Source organism: Salvelinus alpinus, chromosome 17 (assembly GCF_045679555.1).
Source record: "Salvelinus alpinus chromosome 17, SLU_Salpinus.1, whole genome shotgun sequence".
Lineage (NCBI taxonomy): Eukaryota > Metazoa > Chordata > Actinopteri > Salmoniformes > Salmonidae > Salvelinus > Salvelinus alpinus.
This window is the reverse complement of record NC_092102.1, coordinates 14,613,266-14,634,636: the sequence shown is the minus strand read 5'-3', so window position 1 is coordinate 14,634,636 and position 21,371 is coordinate 14,613,266. Positions and strand designations below refer to the sequence as shown.

The 21,371-nt window shown below is 44.8% G+C and overlaps 2 protein-coding genes across 10 annotated transcripts in view; both read right to left on the bottom strand.

The window, feature by feature from the left end:
- Positions 1-1,101: 1,101 nt before the first annotated feature.
- acvrl1 (activin A receptor like type 1) lies at positions 1,102-17,012 on the bottom strand. 9 transcript variants are annotated; one of them, XM_071347381.1, is made up of 12 exons: positions 16,327-16,988; positions 16,178-16,205; positions 7,561-7,633; positions 7,081-7,110; positions 6,007-6,273; positions 5,420-5,616; positions 5,146-5,245; positions 4,738-4,884; positions 3,967-4,242; positions 3,438-3,635; positions 2,362-2,492; positions 1,102-2,177 (listed from the first exon to the last, which is right to left on the bottom strand). In XM_071347381.1, exons 3-12 carry the CDS (start codon positions 7,628-7,630, stop codon positions 2,031-2,033), a joined length of 1,563 nt encoding a protein of 520 aa, XP_071203482.1. In that variant the 5' UTR covers positions 7,631-7,633; positions 16,178-16,205; positions 16,327-16,988; the 3' UTR covers positions 1,102-2,030. The 9 variants fall into 9 exon arrangements, with proteins under 9 accessions (XP_071203482.1, XP_071203485.1, XP_071203483.1 ...); XM_071347384.1 differs by having other exon boundaries at positions 6,007-6,243; XM_071347382.1 differs by lacking the exons at positions 16,178-16,205; positions 16,327-16,988 and adding an exon at positions 16,995-17,012.
- A 2,658-nt stretch (positions 17,013-19,670) lies between these two features.
- Positions 19,671-21,371, bottom strand: part of LOC139542216 (photoreceptor ankyrin repeat protein-like) — a 4,889-nt gene continuing 3,188 nt past the window's right edge. Inside the window, exon 5 of the mRNA XM_071347375.1 lies at positions 19,671-21,242. Within this exon, the coding sequence (XP_071203476.1) occupies positions 20,569-21,242 (674 nt within the window). The 3' untranslated portion in view covers positions 19,671-20,568. The remainder of the gene's footprint in view (positions 21,243-21,371) is intronic.

Here is a 21,371-nt window from a genome sequence, read left to right as displayed (position 1 = left end):
TAACCAGCTCTTCATGGCCAGATTGACTGGGGCATGGAGGGAGTATTATCTCTCTGGAGTTTGGTCAACACCAGCCAGACAGATACAGTAACTGAGGCATTGACATTGTGGATGAAGGGACAGACCGACTGGAGTCAATTTCTGTCCACACTTACACACAGTGTTATAAGCTCATGTTGATTGGCAGGAATAGACACTGATTCACTTTGAAAACCTTTGTAGAAACGAATAGAGAGCCTCCAGACATGGTGAAAACACATGGTGGCCGAATTAGACCCGTCTCTTTCACACCTCATCAACACCACATTTGGGCAGTTTTGTAACTGTCAAAAAAGAAAATAGCTGGGAGAGAAATATCTCTCTAACTAACACAAACAGATACACGTATGCACACACACACTGATTGCGTGCATGAGGCATGAATGTGTGCATATGTGTGCATATACTATATGTCTGTGTGTATGCAGGCCTCTGTGTGTGAATGTATCTGTTTGTGCATAAGCAGGAGTTTGTCCCATAAAAATTCCCATTAGATATTTCCATTTGTCTGAAAAAGTGCTGTATGATATATATTTACATGAGAGTAAATATAAGTCTGGATGAAATATGATCATAAACCTCTGTATTCTTTTCCTGAATTGTGATTCACAGGTCTGAACTATCTGCTGATAGCTCCTCGGGGAGTGGCATCCTGCGCTGGCATAGAACAGACTGCTTATAAAACCTGTCATTCACAATGCCAACTGACTTCAAATTAACATATGAATAAAATTAAATAAAGTTAAAATGGAAGTCAAAGTGAATATGCAAAAATGCACATTTTGATAATAGTTGTTGATTGTATTGGCCTACGCTAAAAAATATATATAGCTGAAGATTACTCCATTGAACCAAAGGGATCATTCAGTGGAGTGGACAATTTAGTGTCTGGTACCCTCTGGTGGACAATTATAGAACTACATGTTCTTTTTCCCTACCAGCGTAACAGCTTTTAGTAGCCTAATTCAGATGACATTTCAGAGTGAGGTGAGCAGCAATTTGCAATCGGATTTGAGTAGGATTACAAATATGCATCCAAAGACAAATGAAACACCCTGTAAACAACGTGATGGTTTTTATTTATTTCCCTTTTCAATATTGTTGAACGGTAGTGATGATAATGATGGTAATTCTGTGCTGAGAGTATTGCAGATATAATTTCAGATTAAAAACAAACATATATATAATCAACATCGTAAAATATAGAAGTACTTTAACTTTAAAACAGCTTTTAACAGTAAATCCAATGCCGGTGAAAGAAACATTCTATTGTTAAGAGTAGATCGATCTGATTTATTAGCTCTGTGCTTACAATATCATCATGAGTAACAAATTGCAGTAATGGGAGCATTACAATGGTACTGTATATGGTCAGCTGAAAAGGTTTTCAGGAAATACAAAATAAATCAATACGTATAGATCCTATATAGTGCATCAAAACAATTAAGAAACCAGCAAGGCATTAAACGGCCGCTTGAAATTATCATGCTATGTCCACAAGGCCTCACTGATCCAACGGTGAGACACCCATCCCCACAAGGACATCACATCCACCAAACTCTGAAGATCTCTCAATCCGGTGGGCCCCTAGGAGAGGACAATGTCCATGCTCTATGGAAGACCGGAAGTCAGTGAACTCTTTCAACGGGAGTAATCAGGCAGTTACTGGAAAAGGGTTCTGTCCATAGAATAATCCAAGTCCAAATGTGTCTGTTGCTATGCTTCCCATTCCAGATCTCAGCAGATAAATAGGCCAAAGCAAATAGATGACATTTTTCCGATTGCATTCCTGATTAAATGATCCAGGCAGTATACTCAAGGTTGGCGACGGCCTTTTAGGAAGAAGCACTAGATATATGGGACACAGAGTCTTAAGTAGTAGGAGAGGATATAGATTGTCTCTATATAAGACTATAAGCCCTACTTTTGGTGTGCTGGTTGTAGTCTTATGTTGAGGTCTAGACGTCCTGCTTGCAGTCTGATGTTGAGGCCTACAGGTCCATTTTGAGTTTCTCTGTGGGGTAGCCATGGTCCTGGTCCAGCTTGGAGAGAGTCTTTCTGACACGGAGAGCTGTGAGTCGGGCTGGGGGGCTCTGGAACCAACACTCCTTCATTACCTTGGCAATGGAAGCCAGGATCTGTACACAGACATAGATGGAGAGAGAGAGAGGGGGGGGGGGGGGAGGGAGAGGGGGAGAGAGAGAGAGAGAGAGAGTGAGAGAGAGAGAGAGAGAGAGAGGGGGAGAGAGATACCATAAGACAAGAACTGCAAGAGCTTTACAAGTCACCCCAAACAAATGCTTGTGTGTGTGTGTTTCTCACCGGGTGCGAGTGCAGTCTGTTGTGCAGACTGGGTCTCTGCTGGTCTACACACACCACCTTCTTCATCTCCTCAAAGCTGGGGTCAGAGGGCACCATGTCAAAGAAGGGCGGCCGGTACTCCTCCACTATCCCTGGAACACACAACCACACACAATGAATACATGTTACAGCACCAGTATGTTTGTGTCTTCATTCCAAGTCAAAGGTCAGCCAACATACCATTTTATGCAATGGTGATGGAGGTGGGGAGGGTTTGGTGGGAAAACGAGACATCGTGACACTCGGTGACATTGAAATAACGTTCCAAGATTTCAAGACGGAGAAAACAGAACCGGAGAAGACTACATCAAAGATAAGTCACGCTTATCTTCTCTCAGACTAGGATTGAATCTGCTCTCCGACCTTATTAGATTTGGATTGTATACATATTTCACTTCGTACAGGGACTGAAATAGTACACTGAAGTTGAGAGTGGGACTGTTGGGCTATATATATGTTGGACTAAAAACAGAACTGAGAAATACTGAATCCCTGGACAGAGAGTGTATTGTTCTGGGAGGTCTGGTTGTGTGTGTGTGAGAGACCGTGTGTGCGTGCGCATGTGAGAGAGCATCTGGACTATGTGAGATGGGAGAGTGCTGACACTAGATAAGAGTGTTTATAATTACTAGAGGCCTAATCATGAGAGAGGATATAGACAGAAACACACAGAGACTCCCAGAAAGAACAACATTGTAGTGATGAGAGACATGGGCTATCCCCTCCTACACTCTACAATAGTACTGAGACAGTATAACATGTATTTTCAATACCATTTGCTCCAGTATATGGTATGAAAGTATTTACTTGTTCAATCATGAGAAACATATCCCAGGTTCCCTTTGGTTCATATTACTCACCGTACAGTAGAGTACAGCACATTTTTAGTAAGTGTATGTGACCCTTGCGGGAATTGAACCGCCGACCTTGACGTTACCAGCACCACGCTCTTACCAACTGGACCACAGTACATGTTTCAATTAAAGATGATAGTGTTTTTGTTGACCTTCTAGTTGCGTGTGTGCGTGTGTGGTTACCGTTGACAATGGTCCTTCTGGAAATCTCCCAGAGAACCAGGCCCAGGGCCCAGATGTCTGTCTGCTTGTACGACTCAAAGATGTCCATGCGGATGGTCTCATCCAGAACCTCTGGGGCCATGTAGCGTTTGGTACCCACCCTGGGGTTGTTCCCCACGTCCAGGTAATCACTAGTCTGAGAATGCATCACAGCCAGGCCTGGAGACACAACAGGGTCATGTTCAGTAGGGAGAAAACATTTTGAAACAGAGTGAAACAGGGAGGTCGTACCTGAACTTGTACAATAATAACACAGATCTATCTAACACCTTTTTTCCTACAGTGTGCCATACTGAACACAACCCACGAACACATGAAAAAGATAGGAATGCTGTCTACGTGGTCTCCAGGCGTATCATAAACAGGCAGCAGCAATTCATAGAATGGACTTTGCCCTCCTTTCTCGGTCCATTCCTAGCAGCCTAGCTCTGGTCTTGGTCCCCTCCAGCTCTCTCTCCTTCAGCCGTTTCCTCCCACCTCCTGTTCTTACCCAGGTCGGCGATGCAGCACTGTCCGTTCCTCTTGACCAGGATGTTTCGGCTCTTCAGGTCTCGGTGGGCGATAGCAGGCTTGCCCTGGCAGCTGAGGATCTCTGTGTGGAAGTGGACCAGGCCGCAGGCTACAGACAGGCACATCCTTAGGCAGCCCTCGGGGTCCAGGCTGCTGTACTGGAGGAAGTCATAGAGACTACCCAGCTCGTGGAAGTGGGTGATCAGCCACAGCTGGGTGCTGGAGTTCTTAGACGTCATGTCAGATGCTATGAAGCCTGGGGGGAGAGACGACAACGAAGCATGTTAACGATGAGATCTTGTGTTAGCGTTGGTAGGAATTGAAGGATATAGTAGACCAGGGTTCACCAGCTGGCGGCCGCTAGGTTGTTTTATTACGTATTCTCACACGTAATGGAGAGACGTGACCGTTTACAAACGGAAGCAAGATTGTCTTAGTCAAATATTATGTCTGTTTGGGCTTCTTGCGGTCTACAAATGATTTGGAATTATGTTCCGGGCCCCTCGACCATCCGCTCAACAAACAAAAAAATGTAGTTTATGATCCCTGCAGTAAACTCTTGACAGGTGCACACTGGGTTGTCGCAGTGCATTTCCCCAGTCACAATGTAGAAAGAAATACATTCATTGCACTTGATACAGGTCTCTGTTTGCGCCGGTTTAGTGCAAGCAATTAGTCCAGTCCAAAACCACCAGGAGACGACTGTATTCGTCTCGTTGCACAACACGGGTTCCAGGTTACGCCGACTCACCCAGGATGTTGTCGTGTCTGAGCTGTACAGTGTTGTAGATCTCGGTCTCTCTGAACCAGGACTGTTCATCTCTAGAGGAGAAGATCTTCACTGCAACACTCTCTCCCATCCAGGTGCCCCTCCACACCTCTCCATACCGGCCCTTACCTGGGGATAGAGACGCAAAGACTTCTCAGACATAACAGCAGCTATGGAGGGGATTAGTATAGCCTCGCCTCAAGCCACTGTGTCTAGTAGACTAGTAGTGCTTGAGATTACCCAGTTTTTTTTTTAGAAGGTCCATGAGACACTGGCGAGTGAGTTCACGGGGTCTGTATAGCGCTGCGGCTATGGACGAATGAGAGACTGACAGAGAGAGCGAGACTGATAGAAAAGGAGGCAGGGAATTAAGTGAGGGGGATGACTCACCGACACACTCGACCAGAGAGATCTGCCGAGCCATGGTCCTCTGCACCAGGTACGGCAGGCCAGTCCCACTGCCTGAGGTACAGAACTCATCGAAGATTTCCTACACAGAGAGAGTCACACAGGTCAAGGATCACAGCCGCCTGCCACTGGTTTTCAAGTAGCAATTTCATTACATAAATAAACATATTATTGCTAAAGCACCTGGGATCTTGCTAGTGATTCTATGACATCATTTCCTCCTGTGCATATCAATTAAATCAAGTCCCATTCTTACCCCGTAGGTAGGGTCTGCCCCACTGGGCACCTTGAGCATGGAGACGTCACGGTCCTCTCTGTAGCCCAGCCTGTGGTGCTGTCGTCTGGAGCGTAGCCACAGCACCAGGCCACACACAGCCACGGACAGGATCAGCAACACCAGCAGAGGGACTGCTACCAGCAGAATCACGCTGTCCTTCTCACTCGTAGGCTCAACTAATGGACAACGGACACATGGGCATACAGGCAAGAGTGAGTAGCAGTACAACGACAGACTTTGATTTAAGCTGCCCACAGTGCTGTTCAAACTGGTCAGGACCTCCAACCAGATACGATAGAGACGATGTTACTCCAGAAACGTTTATTTTGTATAAAAATAAAGTTGGTCATATGACATACAGCATCTTATGTCGCATGGCATTTCCCCTGTCGGCCACCAGGGGACACCAGACACTGAGTTTCCATTAGAAGCCTGTATGACTGAGGTTTGAATCCTTACCTGATTAGAGGGGAAGGATAAAAAACCATGGAACCTCAAGGCCCAGATATGACAAGGGGTTCTAGACTGTTTGAAAGGAAGTTCTAGCGAAGCTGCAGTGTTCTGACCTGGGTCTGGGGGAGCGGTGCTGTTGACGTTACAGAGGTTCTTGGTGCAGCAGTGGACGTACAGTCCCTGGAAGCTGGTGTAACACTGTTCCTTGTAGTGGTCCCTCTGGAAGCAGCCCCTCTCCTCTCTGCCATGCACCTTGGTGTAGAAGCAGTAGTCACCCCTACAGGTGCCGTTCCTACACGTCCCCTTCTTGTTTTCACATGTACACAGCAGGTCGGTGATGCCGTCAGGGCCTGGAGAGAGGGAACCGGCAAGTGTGCGAGCTGTGTGCGTATATATACACACAAACAGACACACACAGACGATTTGGACTGTTCTGTACACTACTGTCTGGCAAACGCTTCCGGAGCATCAAGTCATAGCTTCTATCGCCAAGCAATAAAAGTGTTGAACAGGTAACCGATAGCTGCTCACCCTCATCCACGGACTATCTGCACTGACTCCATGCACACGCTCAGGTCTATACACACACGCACTTACATCATCACTCTCACACACAGTCTGACGCCACATACACATATATCATGCACACACACTCTCACCACATAATCTACTATTTATTAATCTACTTTTTATTATATATCCTGCTGCCCAGTCACGTTTTATCCCCTGCCCCTGCCTACATGTATATATTACCTCAACTTCCACCGTATCCCTGCACATTGATATGGTTCTGGTACTAGTCTTGTATATACAGTAGCTTGCATTTTATTTCTCGTGTGTTTTAATTTTTATCTGACCTAGCTTTGCTTTCCGTGCTTAAAAAAAAAAAAATCCTATTCTGGACTATCTAATTCGACCCTCTGACGTTGAACTCTGCATTGTTGAGGAAGAGCTTGCAAGTAACCGTTCACCTGGATTGTTTGTACCTGTTGCATTCTGTCATGTGACACATTTCCTAGGATTCGATGCGACACACACAATCTCAATCTATCGGGCCTTTCTCCATCTGTAATGTGTATGTAAACTCTAGTGTCATTTTTTGCCAACATTGTTTCCGTCGGGAGTGTGATACCGAGGACTAGTGAAGAACAACTGTGGTTCACATTATAACACAGCAACAAACTTACCCTCTGACGGCGATCCCACAGATGACTGATCTGCAAAATATAAAAGCGGCGTGAGAAAGAGCAGGTCTGGTGGGCCTGCATTGGGCTGGGTAGAGTATAGAGGCCTCAGTGGAGACCAGAGAGGTGAGGAAGTGGTCACTGAGGGACTGAAGGCTTTCTCTCTTTTTCTCCCTGAGGCCTGCAGGTCAGAGGTCGCAGCAGCAGCAGCACTCGCACAGGCACGGCAGGAAGACGCAGACTTCCTCTGCTCTATTGTTTCACTACCGTACGACAACGAGCACTTCTCATCTACACACGCATCTGCACCTAGCTGATTCCCCAGCAGCAGCAGCAACAAACTCACTCACACTCAGATACACACCAGCACAGATACACAAAGATATACAACACACATACACACACGGGGGATTACGTAAGCTAGCACACTCAAATGATACACACAGCCACACACACACACGGCCACATTCTTTGTTGACCTACCTGCATGAGCTGTGGAGGTCCACAGGCACATCCCAGCCAGCAGCACTGTGACCATGGCAGCACCCCCCATTCTCTGTCAGAGAGACAAGACAACGATTAGAGCTGCAGCGATTATGCTTTGTCACAGTATATTGGTCTTTCGGCACTCGATGCAAGATACGGGACAGACAGTTCTCTCTCTCTCTCTCACACTGTTTCATAAACTCCTGAGCAGCTTCACAATCAATATCAACTTCTACCTTTCCTCTCATTTTCCCTCTCCTCTCTCGATCTCTCTCTTGGCTCCTACCAATCTGTCCTCCCACTTTCTCTCGCTCTCTGAGCATGATAGCCTAGGCCCGGCTGCTGTGGCTAAGCTGACTGGGCATCTCTGAAATGAAAACACCAAATGGAAACAGCTGCCGCAAGATCGACGCAGCTCCGGCCCAGCAAACATTCCTACAACATTGAGTAACGACACAATGGAGTCCACAATTCGGGTTCCGGCTAACGTTAGCATGACAACATCAGGCCCAGCTGCAGGTTGGAGCCACACAGCTCTAGTCATTCCCACTGACTCCCAGTCTGTCAGCAGAGGAAGTTGTGAGGTCAGAAACAACAACAGAGCGAGCGTCAGGCCCAGGGTCCAGTCAGTCTGCCTGCTCTGTAATTGGAGTGGGTGGTGGTTTGGATAGAGGTGGGGGTTTAGTTAGGGAAAGGCAGCACTCTGCACTGCCCGGCCCTGTGTGTTTGTGTGTCAAACCCCTGTGGGTGTGTATGTGTGTGTGTGTGTGTGTGTGTGCGTTCTGCTCGTGTTTGTGTACTGTATAGCAAGCTACCCAGGCCCAGACACAGGCCTGTCAGCTCCATGGTTGCCTGGATCACAGTGTAAATATTGATTGCTATGCTTCCTGCCATTGAGAAGCCGCGCCCTGGAAGGAGACTCAGGTCTGCTCATTGTGTGTGTGTGTGTGTGTGTACCTGCTCATTGTTTAGGTCTGCGCTGCTGTGGGTCACGCAAGCTAGAGAGGGTAGAGGCTGGGTTTCTACGCAATGAGACAGGGTTAGTTTCAGCATTCTTTTGGTGTTGTGTGTACTTTAAGCTGGTGTACTGAACAGGGGTGTGTGGCTACTGATTGGTGTGTGTGGCCATCTTTTGGAGTAGTGCTAGTGCCCTGCCATAGTAGCAAAGAAAGAATATTGCTGCTCTGTCAAACCAGTTAAGGAACCAGGCAGGCTTATTAAACTATAGCGTAGTGCACCATTTCATAACCCACCACCTACCATCATTAAATTGACACTCGTGCAGTTCCACAAGTCACGTACTGCGTGATATCATGGAAACCATGTGTCTGATGTATTTGATACCATTCCACCCATTCCGCTCCAGCCGTTACCAAGAGCCCCGTCCTCCTCAATTAAGGTGCCACCAACCTCCTGTGGTACCGCTCAATGACGTATAAACACAATACACTACAATGTATGTCTATGATAACACAACCAGACAGTTTGTGAAATCAATCCTATTTTGATGATGGCTGCTTGGGCTCCGAAGCAAAGTAATTCAGTTGAATCATCATACCAAAACAACAATCTGTCCATGTGATAATACTGGCAAAACAGGCCGCAACTTTTGTTGTTGCACAAATTGTGTGGCTCCAGCTCAACTCAAGCATCTTGATATGAGAACACCATAGAGTTCTGATTTGGCAATGAGGAACAAGGCCGCGAGACCACGATCAGGGTTCTCAGCTCAGCAACCACATCTCCATCACGGTGCATTATTAGACACTGACTAGGAGAGGGTTTGATACTATTTCCTGTCCCGTGCATCCCTTGAGAAAGGCCTAGCAGCTGAAACTTCAGAGCTGCCTTGCGTTGAATTGAATAAAAACGTCTAAAGTAAAGCAAGAGAAACGTTTTTTGGGGCGCACGCGTGCACGCTATTTTTTACTGTATCATGTAGCAGTCTACATATCCGCTGTGTTTTAATATGGGCCCTTAGGAAGACGAATATTCTGTAAACAGCTCCACCCATTGAATTGGCCTATTCTCTATGGAGGAGCACTAACCATACTGTCTGTCTCTGATTCCCCCTCTCGCCCAGATCTACCATAAGATCTGGGTAGAGATGAGTAATCTGCCTTAGCCATCGCAGACAGGCAGAGGCAGACCAGTCACACACACAGCCAACTAACTTCCTTTCTCTGTTTTCCTGCCGTTTGTCTCTACTCTGTCCACAACACCACGGCGGTCACACCGACCCGTGGGAAAACACAGCCATTGTCATCTCTTCCTCTCATCTTAAAAGCTTTGACTTCACAGTCCCATCTCCCATTCCATCTGGATTACATTTATGTTGCGGTGGGGGGAAAGGCAACCCAGCTAGCACATAACGTTCTGAGAACCATGTTTCTTAGAGCTTGGTGGTACCGAACTGTCTGTTCAAGCAGTTGGCAAACAGTTCGGACACTCATCGGTAAAACACAAGACATGCAACCAGAGGTCTCTACACAGGTCCAGAACACAGGCTGGGAAACGCACAGTATTAAATAGAGCCATGACTACATGGAACTCTCTGCCACCCCAGGTAACTCAAGCTAGCAATAAAACCACACGCCTTACGGCACAACGGGGACTGTGAAGAGACAATTTTTTTGTATTCTATTATGTAGGTGGGTGGCCTTGCATGAGCCTTGTCTTGTGTGAGCCGGAACGGCTCATAGGGCAGGAGCCGTCTCCTGTTTCTGAAGCGTGAGGCAGAGGCAGGAGATAATGTAGTATTATGTAGTGTTATGTAGTATTATGTAGTGTTATGTAGTATTATGTAGTGTAGTGTTACATAGTATTATGTAGGGTTATGTATATTATGTTTATTATGTATATTATATTATGTATATTAGTTCTTTTTTGTTTTTGTTTTGTTTCCTGTTTGGAACCCAGGAAAAGTAGGCACTCCCTTGGCAGCGGCTAATTGGGGATGCCAATAAATACTTCTAAAAATACTACTTGGTTAGAGCTTGGTTTTCTTATGGTTATTTTGCATACAACCTTCCCACAACATTCTGGGAATGGTGCAGGAGTTGCTTGGCTTTGAAACATGCTCAGCACATTTAAAGAACTTGACAAAATAACGTTATTTTCTTGGTATTTCATTACTTTAACAGAACGTTTCCTAAAAGTTCAAACATGGTTACATTTAATTACGTTTGGTAATGTTCCAAGAACGTTTTCTCCAACTGGTTTGACATTGGGAATGTTCTCAAATAGTTCAGAGAACGTTAAGAAACAACGTTCTTCTGTAGGAATTTCAGTACTTCAGCACAACGTTTTCTGCAGGTTTACTTATAGTTCAATTTGAATTCATGTTCTCAAAACATTAAGAAAACTTTCCATAAAAACCACAAGAAAGCATTAGGGAATTCAAAGAACGTTCTAAGAATGTTATTTAAAAACAAATACAATCCATTCTTAGCGTCAACAAAGCTCTCTCAAGCTTCTATCTTGTTAAGTGTGTTCAGGTGTGTTGGCCTTGCCCACTAATTGGCCTTGCACACTAATTGGCCACACCTGATCTTAATGAGTGCTTGTTTCCTTTGAAATGGGGTCTGTTTGAACAGACTAAAATTAACAGCTTTGTATGAGTTAACATCCTGGTGGCACAGTGGACGAATTCCATTGATAGAAAACAGAACACCATTAGTTTGAATCTCACTGATGCTGTGCCACAAGTTAATTTCCCTCCAAATACACCTCTGCTGTTTTCAATCAGGATCTCAGCGATCACTGCCTCATTGCCTGCATCCGCTATGGGTCCGTGGTCAAACGACCACCCCTCATCACTGTCAAACGCTCCCTAAAACACTTCTGCGAACAGGCCTTTCTAATCGACCTGGCCGGGGTATCCTGGAAGGATATTGACCTCATCCCGTCTGTAGAGGATGCCTGGTCGTTCTTTAGAAGTAATTTCCTCACCATCTTAAATAAGCATGCCCCTTTCAAAAAATGTAGAACTAAGAACAGATATAGCCCTTGGTTCACTCCAGACCTGACTGCCCTCGACCAGCACAAAAACATCCTGTGGCGGACTGCACTAGAATCGAATAGTCCCCGCGATATGCAACTTTTCAGGGAAGTCAAGAACCAATACACGCAGTCAGTCAGGAAAGCAAAGGCTAGCTTTTTCAAACAGACATTTGCATCCTGTAATTCTAACTCCCAAATGTTTTGGGACACTGTAAAGTCCATGGTGAATAAGAGCACCTCCTCCCAGCTGCCCACTGCACTGAGGCTAGGAAACACTGTCACCACCGATAAATCCACGTTAACCGAGAATTTCAATAAGCATTTCTCTACGGCTGGCCATGCTTTCCTCTTGGCTACCCCAACCCCGACCCCCCACAGCTACTTGCCCAAGCCTCCCCAGCATCTCCTTCACCCAAATCCAGATAGCAGATGTTCTGAAAGAGCTGCAAAACCTGGACCCGTACAAATCAGCTGGGCTAGACAATCTGGACCCTCTCTTTCTAAAATTATCCGCTGCCATTGTTGCAACCCCTATTATTAGTCTGTTCAACCTCTCTTTCGTATCGTCCGAGATCCCTAAAGATTGGAAAGCTGCCCTGGTCATCCCCATCTTCAAAGAGGGTGACACTCTAGACCCAAACTGTTACAGACCTATATCCATCCTGCCCTGCCTTTCTAAAGTCTTCGAAAGCCAAGTTAATAAACAGATCACTGACCATTTCGAATCCCACCGTACCTTCTCCGCTGTGCAATCCGGTTTCCGAGCTGGTCACAGGTGCACCTCAGCCACGCTCAAGGTATTAAACGATATCATAACCGCCATCGATAAAAGACAGTACTGTGCAGCCGTCTTCATCGACCTGGCCAAGGCTTTCGACTCAGTCAAACACCGTATTCTTATCGGCAGACTCAACAGCCTTGGTTTCTCAAATGATTGCCTCGTCTGGTTCACCAACTACTTCTCAGATAGAGTTCAGTGTGTAAAATCGGAGGGCCTGTTGTCCGGACCTCTGGCAGTCTCTATGGGGGTACCACAGGGTTCAATTCTCGGGCCGACTCTTTTCTCTGTATATATCAACGATGTCGCTCTTGTTGCGGGTGATTCCCTGATCCACCTCTACGCAGACGACACCATTCAGTATACGGCTTCCTATTTTGCAACAAAGCCTCCTTCACTCTCGCCGCCAAACATACCCTCGTAAAACTGACTATCCTACCGATCCTTGACTTCGGCGATGTCATTTACAAAATAGCCTCCAACACTCTACTCAGCAAACTGGATGCAGTCTATCACAGTTCCATCCGTTTTGTCACCAAAGCCCCATATACCACCCACCACTGCGACCTGTATGCTGTATCCAATCTACCTACCTCATCCCCATATTGTTTTTATTTACTTTTTTGCTCTTCTTCACACCAGTATCCACTATCTGTACTTGGAGTTCAAAACAGTTAACCTAAGCTAGCAGTGTTATTTGAAGTCGAAACACTCAGTGAATGTTTTAAGGAAGTTATTCAAAAACATCCAAATAACCTTAACATTTTGTTCAAAACATTCATAACTTTTAGACAATGTTCTCAGAACGTTATTTAATTACCTTCAAATAACCTATCATTTCCATTCTCAGGACATCAATAAAACCTCCCAGGAAAACTTTAGTACAGCTCAGGAACCATAGTACAGCTCAGGAAACGTATGGCTTCGTTCACAGTACCAATGGGAAACCAAAAACGTACGTTCCCACAACTTCCAAGGAGCCAAATGTGCTAGCTAGGAAGCCACCAGTGGAAGAGTCTACAGCAAACTGACTCCAACCTCCTGCAATGGGCCTCTATTTGCCTAATGCAACTGAAGGAACTCTGCTACTCTTCTGCATGAATAAAAGTGTCTGCTAAATGGCATATATACAATATATACAAGTCATTTGTACGACAACTGACTGCATAGCTCAGATGACAGAACAATATCTAGCTACAATACATGGCCAATAGTATGTGGACACCTGATCAACGAACATCTCATTTCAAAACCATGGGCATTAATATGGAGTTGGTCCCCTCTTTGCTACTATAACAGCCAATCACTCTTCTGGGAATGCTTTCCACTAGATGTTGGAACATTGCTGCGGGGATTTGCTTCCATTAATCCACAAGAGTATTAGTGAGGTCGGGCACTGATGTGGGGCGATAAAGCCTTCCAATTAGGCCTTCAAATTCATCCCAAAGGTGTTTGATGGGGTTGAGGTCAGTGCTCTGTGCAGGCTAGTCAAGTTCTTCACACTGATCTCGACAAACCATTTCTGTATGGACCTCGCTTTGTGCATGGGGGCATTGTCATGCTGAAACAGGAAAAGGCCTATCCCAAACTGTTGCCACAAAGTTGTAAGAAAATAATAATCTAGAATGTTATTGTATGCTGTAGGGTTAAGATTTCCCTTCACTGGAACTGAGGGGCCTAGCCCGATCCACGAAAAACAGGCAGACTATTTTTCCTACTCCAGCAAACTTTACAGTTGGCACTAATAATATGCATTTGGGTAGGTAGGGTTCTCCTGGCATCTGCCAAACCCAGATTCATCCATTGGACTGCCAGATGGTGAAGAGTGATTCATCACACCAGAGAACGTGTTTCCAATGCCAGCAAGTTTGGCATTGCACATGGTGATCTTAGGCTTGTGTGCGGCTGTTCGGCCATGGAAACCCATTTCATGAAGCACCCGACGAACAGTTTTTGTGCTGACGTTGCTTCCAGTGGCAGTTTGGAACTCGGTAGTGAGTGTTGCAACCGAGGACAGAAGATATTTTAGACAATACACGCTTCAGCACTCGGCGGTCCTGTTCTGTGAGCTTGTGTGGCTTACCACTTCACAGCTGAGCCGTTGTTGCTCCTAGATGTTTCCACTTCACAATAACAGCACTTACAGTTGACTGGGGCAGCTCTAGCAGGGCAGACATTTGACAAACTGACTTGTTGGAAAGGTGGCCTCCTATGACGGTGCCACATTGAAAGTCACTGAGCACTTCGGTATCCATTCTACTGCCAATGTTTGTCTGTGGAGATTGCATGGCGGTGTGCTTTTATACACCTGTCAGCAACGGGTGTAGCTGAACTAGCCGAATCCACTAATTTGGAGTGGTGTCTACATACTTTTGACCATGTACTGTATATCTTTATCATTCAGATAATTATTCATCTTTCACTGTTTATCCACAGATAGCCATGACTGTTTAGCATCTGTTGTTTAGTAAAGGCTTTACAGCTTTAATCCTGTGATCTTTGTGACTCAGAGCTTGTTATGATGAGAGACTTGTCTGGTCTGGTATGTCTGATTGTATCTGCATTAGACAGACGTGACAAAGCCAGGCTTAGCGTTTGTCTACATGCTTCAATTACATCCCATTTGGCAACTTATTCCCTATTTAGTGCACTACTTTTGACCAGGGCCCATATGACTCTGGTCAAAAGTAGTGCACTATGTAAGGGATAATGTGCAATTTGCGACGCACCCATTGTGTGTGTTCTCTTCTCACATGTGAGGTAGGATCAGCTTTCCCTCTATACCCCCATGCTTAAACCAACATGATGATAAAATTATAAAAGGCAAAGACATGTCTTTTAAGGAAACAAAATACTTCAAGGGATTTGAAAACCTCAGAGCTACGGCACAATAGGGCCTAATTTCTTTTGTGTAAAGCACCGATAGGCATTGGATTCAGCTCATGCAAAAGTTAATGTACAGCATTTGCATGAATTGCAATACAGTTCTGCAAATTCAAATATTTAAAGGAATATTCAAATTGTATTTAATCATAGGGCCTTCTGCTAGAACCATTTAGTCATTGTGAAGATGCTAAAACACTGAAAATATGCAGCTGTAGTGAACCATGGTGGCTGAGGTGTGTTGAGAGTTTGTTCCTTCACACCTGAGTGAGAGAAGAGTTTGCAGTGACAAAACATGCCTCCATGGCTGTTGTGTTGTGTTCCACCCACAGGTATATGTAATCACACCTGGCAGCTCAACTACAGGTGGCCTACATCATGTCTCATCATAGCCCATACAGCACTTCATAAACTAGTAATGATGGGAAAGATCTACTGGGGCCATATTTATATAGCATCTCAGAGAAGGAGTGGTGATGTAGGAACAGTTTTGAATTTAGATCATAATGAATAAGGGGGGACCTGATACTAGATCAGCACTCCTACTCTGAGACACCTTATGAATACTGCCCCTGATCTAGCATCATGTCGCCTCTGACCATAGAATCGTACTTATGATCTAAAAGGCTAAACTGATCTTAGATCGGCAGCACTGCCACGCAGAGACGCCTTATGAATACGGGCCCTGGATTTTGCTTTGAATGGACTCAATATAAGGCACACGTTTTGCAATGGTCAGCTATTCTGTAACCTGCACCGTGCCTTGGAGTGAAATGTCATCGCTAAACTGAAGACAATCTAGAGTGCAGGTGTTCTAGCCAATAAGCACCGCTGTAGATTGGCGCTTTTCTGATGTGGTCAATGTGGGAGATATGTCAGTTAGGCATCAGTATTTCATAGCCTACAACATTCTAATCATAACAGAGACTTGTAATAACGAAGTTCACCTACCTATTTTATTTAAAACAGCTATCCATACCTAGACAAAAGGTTAAACGAATAGGCAACAGCTGTCACAAATGTCAGATTAAATGTGCAGCGTACTAAATATTCAACATAACACTCAAATCACAAAACAATATATATTTTAAGACTTTTACCCGTTTTTTTTCCTTTTAAGCGCAGCTTCTTGCTTTTCACGAAGAAGCCAAATTATGTATCACCACAGACATGCGCCACGTTGGTCCCATATTATAAACAAAATATGTCTTTTAAACTACTTTAAAGTGTTAAAAGACAACCAAAATGAATGTATTAGATACGTCTTCCATTCATATGTCAACCTTTGAGTTCGGTGAAAGTTTTCAGTCCCAGATGTTGAATCCTAAAATCTCTCCATATCCTTTCCTGTTTCGATGCGAATCAACCTCAGTATTTTTATATGGCGCTCCTCTCAACTTTATGTCAAATAATTTCAGTTCTGCTACAATATCCACGATACCTGACGGGAAAATGAACGCCCGTTCTTTCGGTCTAAGATATATGGTCCGTCCAAGTTTACCAGATTTGTCTCGTCTCAAGCGCGGCGCTGTGACGCTATATCTCGGTCTAAAATCTTTGACTGATAAACCGAAAACACGAGGCCGAGCTGGAACATAGGCTAGACGTCAGCCTTCCGCTTTGAAATAAGTTCACAAACAGCCCATGGCTCCATCTCGATAAAGTAGCCTACGTAGCCTGCCTAGGAACCTTCAACCCAGCTTTGCTCTGTTCCTGATTCAAACGCAAGATTAGGCCTACTGAGATTTTAAATAAAATTGTGTCCCACCCCTCATTGTCTCGAACGGGGTCTGGCTGGAATGTGCTCTCTCAGAGCAGTTTTCCTGTTGCTGGCAAACCTCTTATTTTCTCCTCTGGTTTTCCCTCTTGCAGCCTGTCGTATACGAAGACTACAATTACAGGGCAGATGTGGCTTTGGGTCTTTCAGTGATGCGAGTTTAAGAGATAGACTGTAGTAAATACGTTATAACCACATAATTAGGCATCAAGCAGACAACATTTTTACACTTGAACTTTAATCATAACTTCCTTATTAGTTCTTAAGATACACTGTGTGTGTGTGTATGTGCTGTTTTTTGTGTGATGCTCACTGTCTTTGTATCACTAACACTGTCTGTCTCATCTGACTATGAGCTGTGCATGGAGACTGGACTGAAGACAGACAGTGTGACACCCTATTCCCTATGCAGTGCACTTTTGACCAGAGCCATAGCGCTCTCATCAAATGTAGTACGCTACATAGGGCATAGGGTGTCATTTTGGACACACCCTCTCTGAGACAGCCAGTCCCAATTCACTCCCTACCCCTCCTCTTACCCCTTGGACCTAACCCTTCAGGGTTTGCAGAGCTAACTGAGTAATGGATGATGACACACTAACTGTTAATGGTATTACAACTGGTATCCGGTCTCATTTCGCTCTTGTGTTACAGCAACAAACATTATTTTTCTATTTGTTACTATATTAGGCACATATCCTCCTCAGAAGGACAGTCGGAGCTCTAGGAGAATATTGCGCTATTTTAGACAGCTTTGGTCATCATGAAATATTCTTTAAAAGGAAGTCTGCGAGGCTTCTGGTCTAAACCCAGTAAATATAGCTATCTAGACCCAGTGGATCAATTTTTGTTCTAATACTGAACTGTTCATCTCTCACAATGATCCAAATATGACTTGCCTCCTTTATGGGAATGTTACACTATACTGATGTGTGGGTGAGATCTTTTCTTCATTTGAGTAATGTGAATTCCTTCATCTCATGGTCCCGAATATTATCCTCTTGGCCTATGTACAGCAGCTAGATACACAGCTGGGAGGCCTCACATCAACAATCTCAGGGAAGAGAGAGCAAAATGTTTTTCTTATTTTGAGCAGCAGCAGCATGTATTTTCCCTTCCCCGCATTAATCTGTGAGCTGTTGAGATCCGGGTTGTTCTCAGCATTCTTTCAGTGCCAGGCAACACCATGGAAAGAGAATGATATGTCATTCAATGTCTATGGGCAGCACAGTGTGTCTCTGTTTTCTCCAGGCTTCACTGAAACTCTTTGTTTTGTTGTTGTGCAATAATCGCACAGGACAGGATTGAATAGAATGGAGAGAAAGTCTGGGCAGTCTGCTTTGACATTCAACAATCTTTGAAAGAAATGGTCTACAGAACACATTATAACAGATTAGAAATAATCATTTAAAAGGCTTAATCGAATTACAAAAACAACTAAACTGCAGTCTAACCACTTGATTTACTGTAAAGATGAGGGGTGGGAATATAAGATTGGCGATAGAACTTCCTTTCCAAGAAAGGTTTAGCAGTTCTGGAAATATATATGAACTTTCTGTGCACTATGTAGGGAATTGGGTACCATTTGCAACGCACTCTCAGTCTTTAGTCACGGGTTCTAACCTGGCCTCTCTCTGACCTCCATAAGACTCGTTTCAATGTTGACTTTTTATTGACTAGTTCCCCAACTGTAAAACGGAACTGAAACTAAATACTTCAGAGATACTGTGAGAAAGTTTCTCTGGGTTCACTGGGTATGTTAATCTACTGGCATGAAAGTTGATGAGGGATTTTTGGTAAATTTTGCAATTCTTGCTTTAGTTTTGATCTTATTCCTCCCCCCAAAAACATTTTGTCTGTTTGTTGAGTTCGTTTTTCCAACTTGGTTTTGTTTGCTCTACAGACTGGTATTTCTGGTCCGGGGATGACAGTTCTTAGCATCTACAAATACCCTAATTCATTATTCATTTAAACAAACCAGTCATATGTGTTCTCCTCCTGTTTTTAAACGTTTTAATGGATATTCATTAGGCCTATTGTATCTATTCCTATTGGTGGAGACATTTCTGATGTATCAATGGCTTTTGACTGGGAAAATTCACTACCCATATGTCTCTTTCCAAGTCTTTGATGAGGGGCATAGAATAGGTATTGAAGAATAACCATCACATTAGGGCAGCTACAGACACAAGCTTATTCCTACTCCACACTAGACTCAGCGATATGACGTAGATGCAGAGAGTAAACAGCATTAATGGGTCAATTTCCGCAACAACGAAGATCGTTGAAGTTCGACGCTCAACTTCTCCACTGTTTTGATCCCGTGGCTCCCACGCTGTAACAGCATGAAGCGAACCCGTGTACATGCGCAGATACTGTGTGTGACTGTGTGAGAGCGAAGTCTTGCATCTCGCTCATCTCAATATCCGCGGTGCTGCTCGTGGCGACGTCATTTCGCTGAGTCTACCTTTAACAGTTGCACTGTATCTACAGTGCATCTGTTAACATAGCTAAGACTTCGGAGTAAGTTTGTGCCACGTAATAATAAAGTCACTTAGTGTCTGGCTTATCAAAGAACCTGAGCCTCATCAAAACTGAGGTTATCCCTGATTTAACTAGCCCGTTGTAACGAGTGCGCTGAGAGTCAGGAAGCAAGTTCAGGGAGTGAGTGTTTTAATAAACGAATGAAACAATACACGTAACACTAACAACGCACCGACATGAAAACAGAGCCAATAACACCCGAGGAAAGAACCAAGGGGAGTGACAGATAAAGGGAAGATTATCAAGGAGGTGATGGAGTCCAGGTGAGTGTCTTGAGGCGCAGGTGCGCGAGACGACGGTGACAGTTGTGCTGGGTAATCAGCAGCCTGATGACCAAGAGGCCGGAGAGGGAGTATACGTGACACCTGGTCCCCAGATCTGTTTGTGCTGTCTTGCCAACTCCTATGGTCATTGTTATGTTAAGAATTGGCAGGAGTTATTCATCATTTGAAAAACTCATGGTAATGTCCTGCTTCTCTTTCAGTAAGTGCAAATAGAAATTTGACATTTCTTTGCTATGGCTCTGGTTCCTTCACAGTTTCGATTAGTTAGTTGTTTCAGACATGCTGTATGTTAAGAAGGCGGAAGCCCAAACAAACTCTACTGATCTTTTTAACGACTGACTCCCCAAAAATTAAACAACAAAATAAGTTAACATATAAAACGCATATTCCTCTTGATAGATACATGAATAGTAAAGTCTAGGAATGTTCAGGCCATTTCAGTAAGTCCTTACAGCATATCCCAATCAAGAGGAAAAACAACAGTCCATCCATTAGTCTTAGTCTGGCTCAGATGCTAGTTTCCACCCGTGTTATTGGAGACACCACTGTACGGCTGAAACTGGGCTTCCATGATGGCCCCGGAAAGGGGCCACCACAGGGGAGTTGTCCCCTCGTCCCTCTTATATGACATAATCACAGATTGGAGTTAGTAAGAGATGGCAGCACAGAGGCCGTTCTATTCTCTCAGGGTTCTGTGCCCTCACTCTGTGGCAGTTTACAAACAGACAGCTGGCAATTTAACTTGCCTTGGCTGGCTCCTTGGCCTTGGCCGCCACCTTGGCTGCCTTCATTTTAGATTTCTCAAGTGCCTTCTCTTGCACTCCCTTCTCTTCCTCTAATTTCTCCTTTTCCCTTTTCTTCTCCTGCTTATCCGATTTGTACTTCCAGACTGGAGGCTCCAGGTGGCCCTTGTGCCTCTTTGTCTTCTTCGCCTTCTTGGGTGTTTTTTCCGCAGACTTAGTGAAGGTGATCGTGGGGATGCAGCCGTACGGGAAGACACTGTTCCGATTCGCCAAGGAATGGGGGAGGAAGTTCTGGACGCCGTTTGCAGTCGTTGAGAGAACACTACCCCTCCGCTTCGTGTCCGAGCAGCAGTTGGCGAGCAAGAGGGAGGACGACGCCGGCGCCGGATTGAAGGAACACTTCACACCGTTACTATGACACACGGAGCTCTCCTCCAGTTCCTTGCTGCTGTGCTTTTCCATCAGCTCCGGCACAGCCAGCCGCCGCTTCCCGACCTCGGGGGGGCTGGTGGGGCAGAGTGGCCGGCAGCCCATGGAGACTAGTGGACTGTGGATGGACGTTGTCATCCTCACCATGTGATCCAACACCCCATTGTCCTGAGGGTCGTTGGGGAAGCTGAAGGTCAAGCTATCTTTCAATCGCTGGGTCAGGTTCTTGGGGGCCATGGCTTTAGAAGACAGGAGACAGAAGAAGATAACTTTATTGTCTTTATAAGAATATATGCCATTTAGCAGACGCTTTCATCTAATTAGTACAGAGACACTGAAATGTGTCTTTTTCCTTTATACCTACACAC

What these genes read in the sequence shown, in the direction of transcription:
- acvrl1 (XM_071347376.1), bottom strand. Translation starts at nt 7,886, where the DNA reads ATGCTCAGAGAGCGAGAGAAAGTGGGAGGACAGATTGGTAGGAGCCAA. An exon ending in GAGGGAAAATGAGAGGAAAG is followed by an intron (nt 7,634 to 7,799) that starts GTAGAAGTTGAT and finishes TCTCTCTGACAG; the next exon opens with AGAATGGGGGGTGCTGCCAT. An exon ending in GACCTCCACAGCTCATGCAG is followed by an intron (nt 7,111 to 7,560) that starts GTAGGTCAACAA and finishes TATATTTTGCAG; the next exon opens with ATCAGTCATCTGTGGGATCG.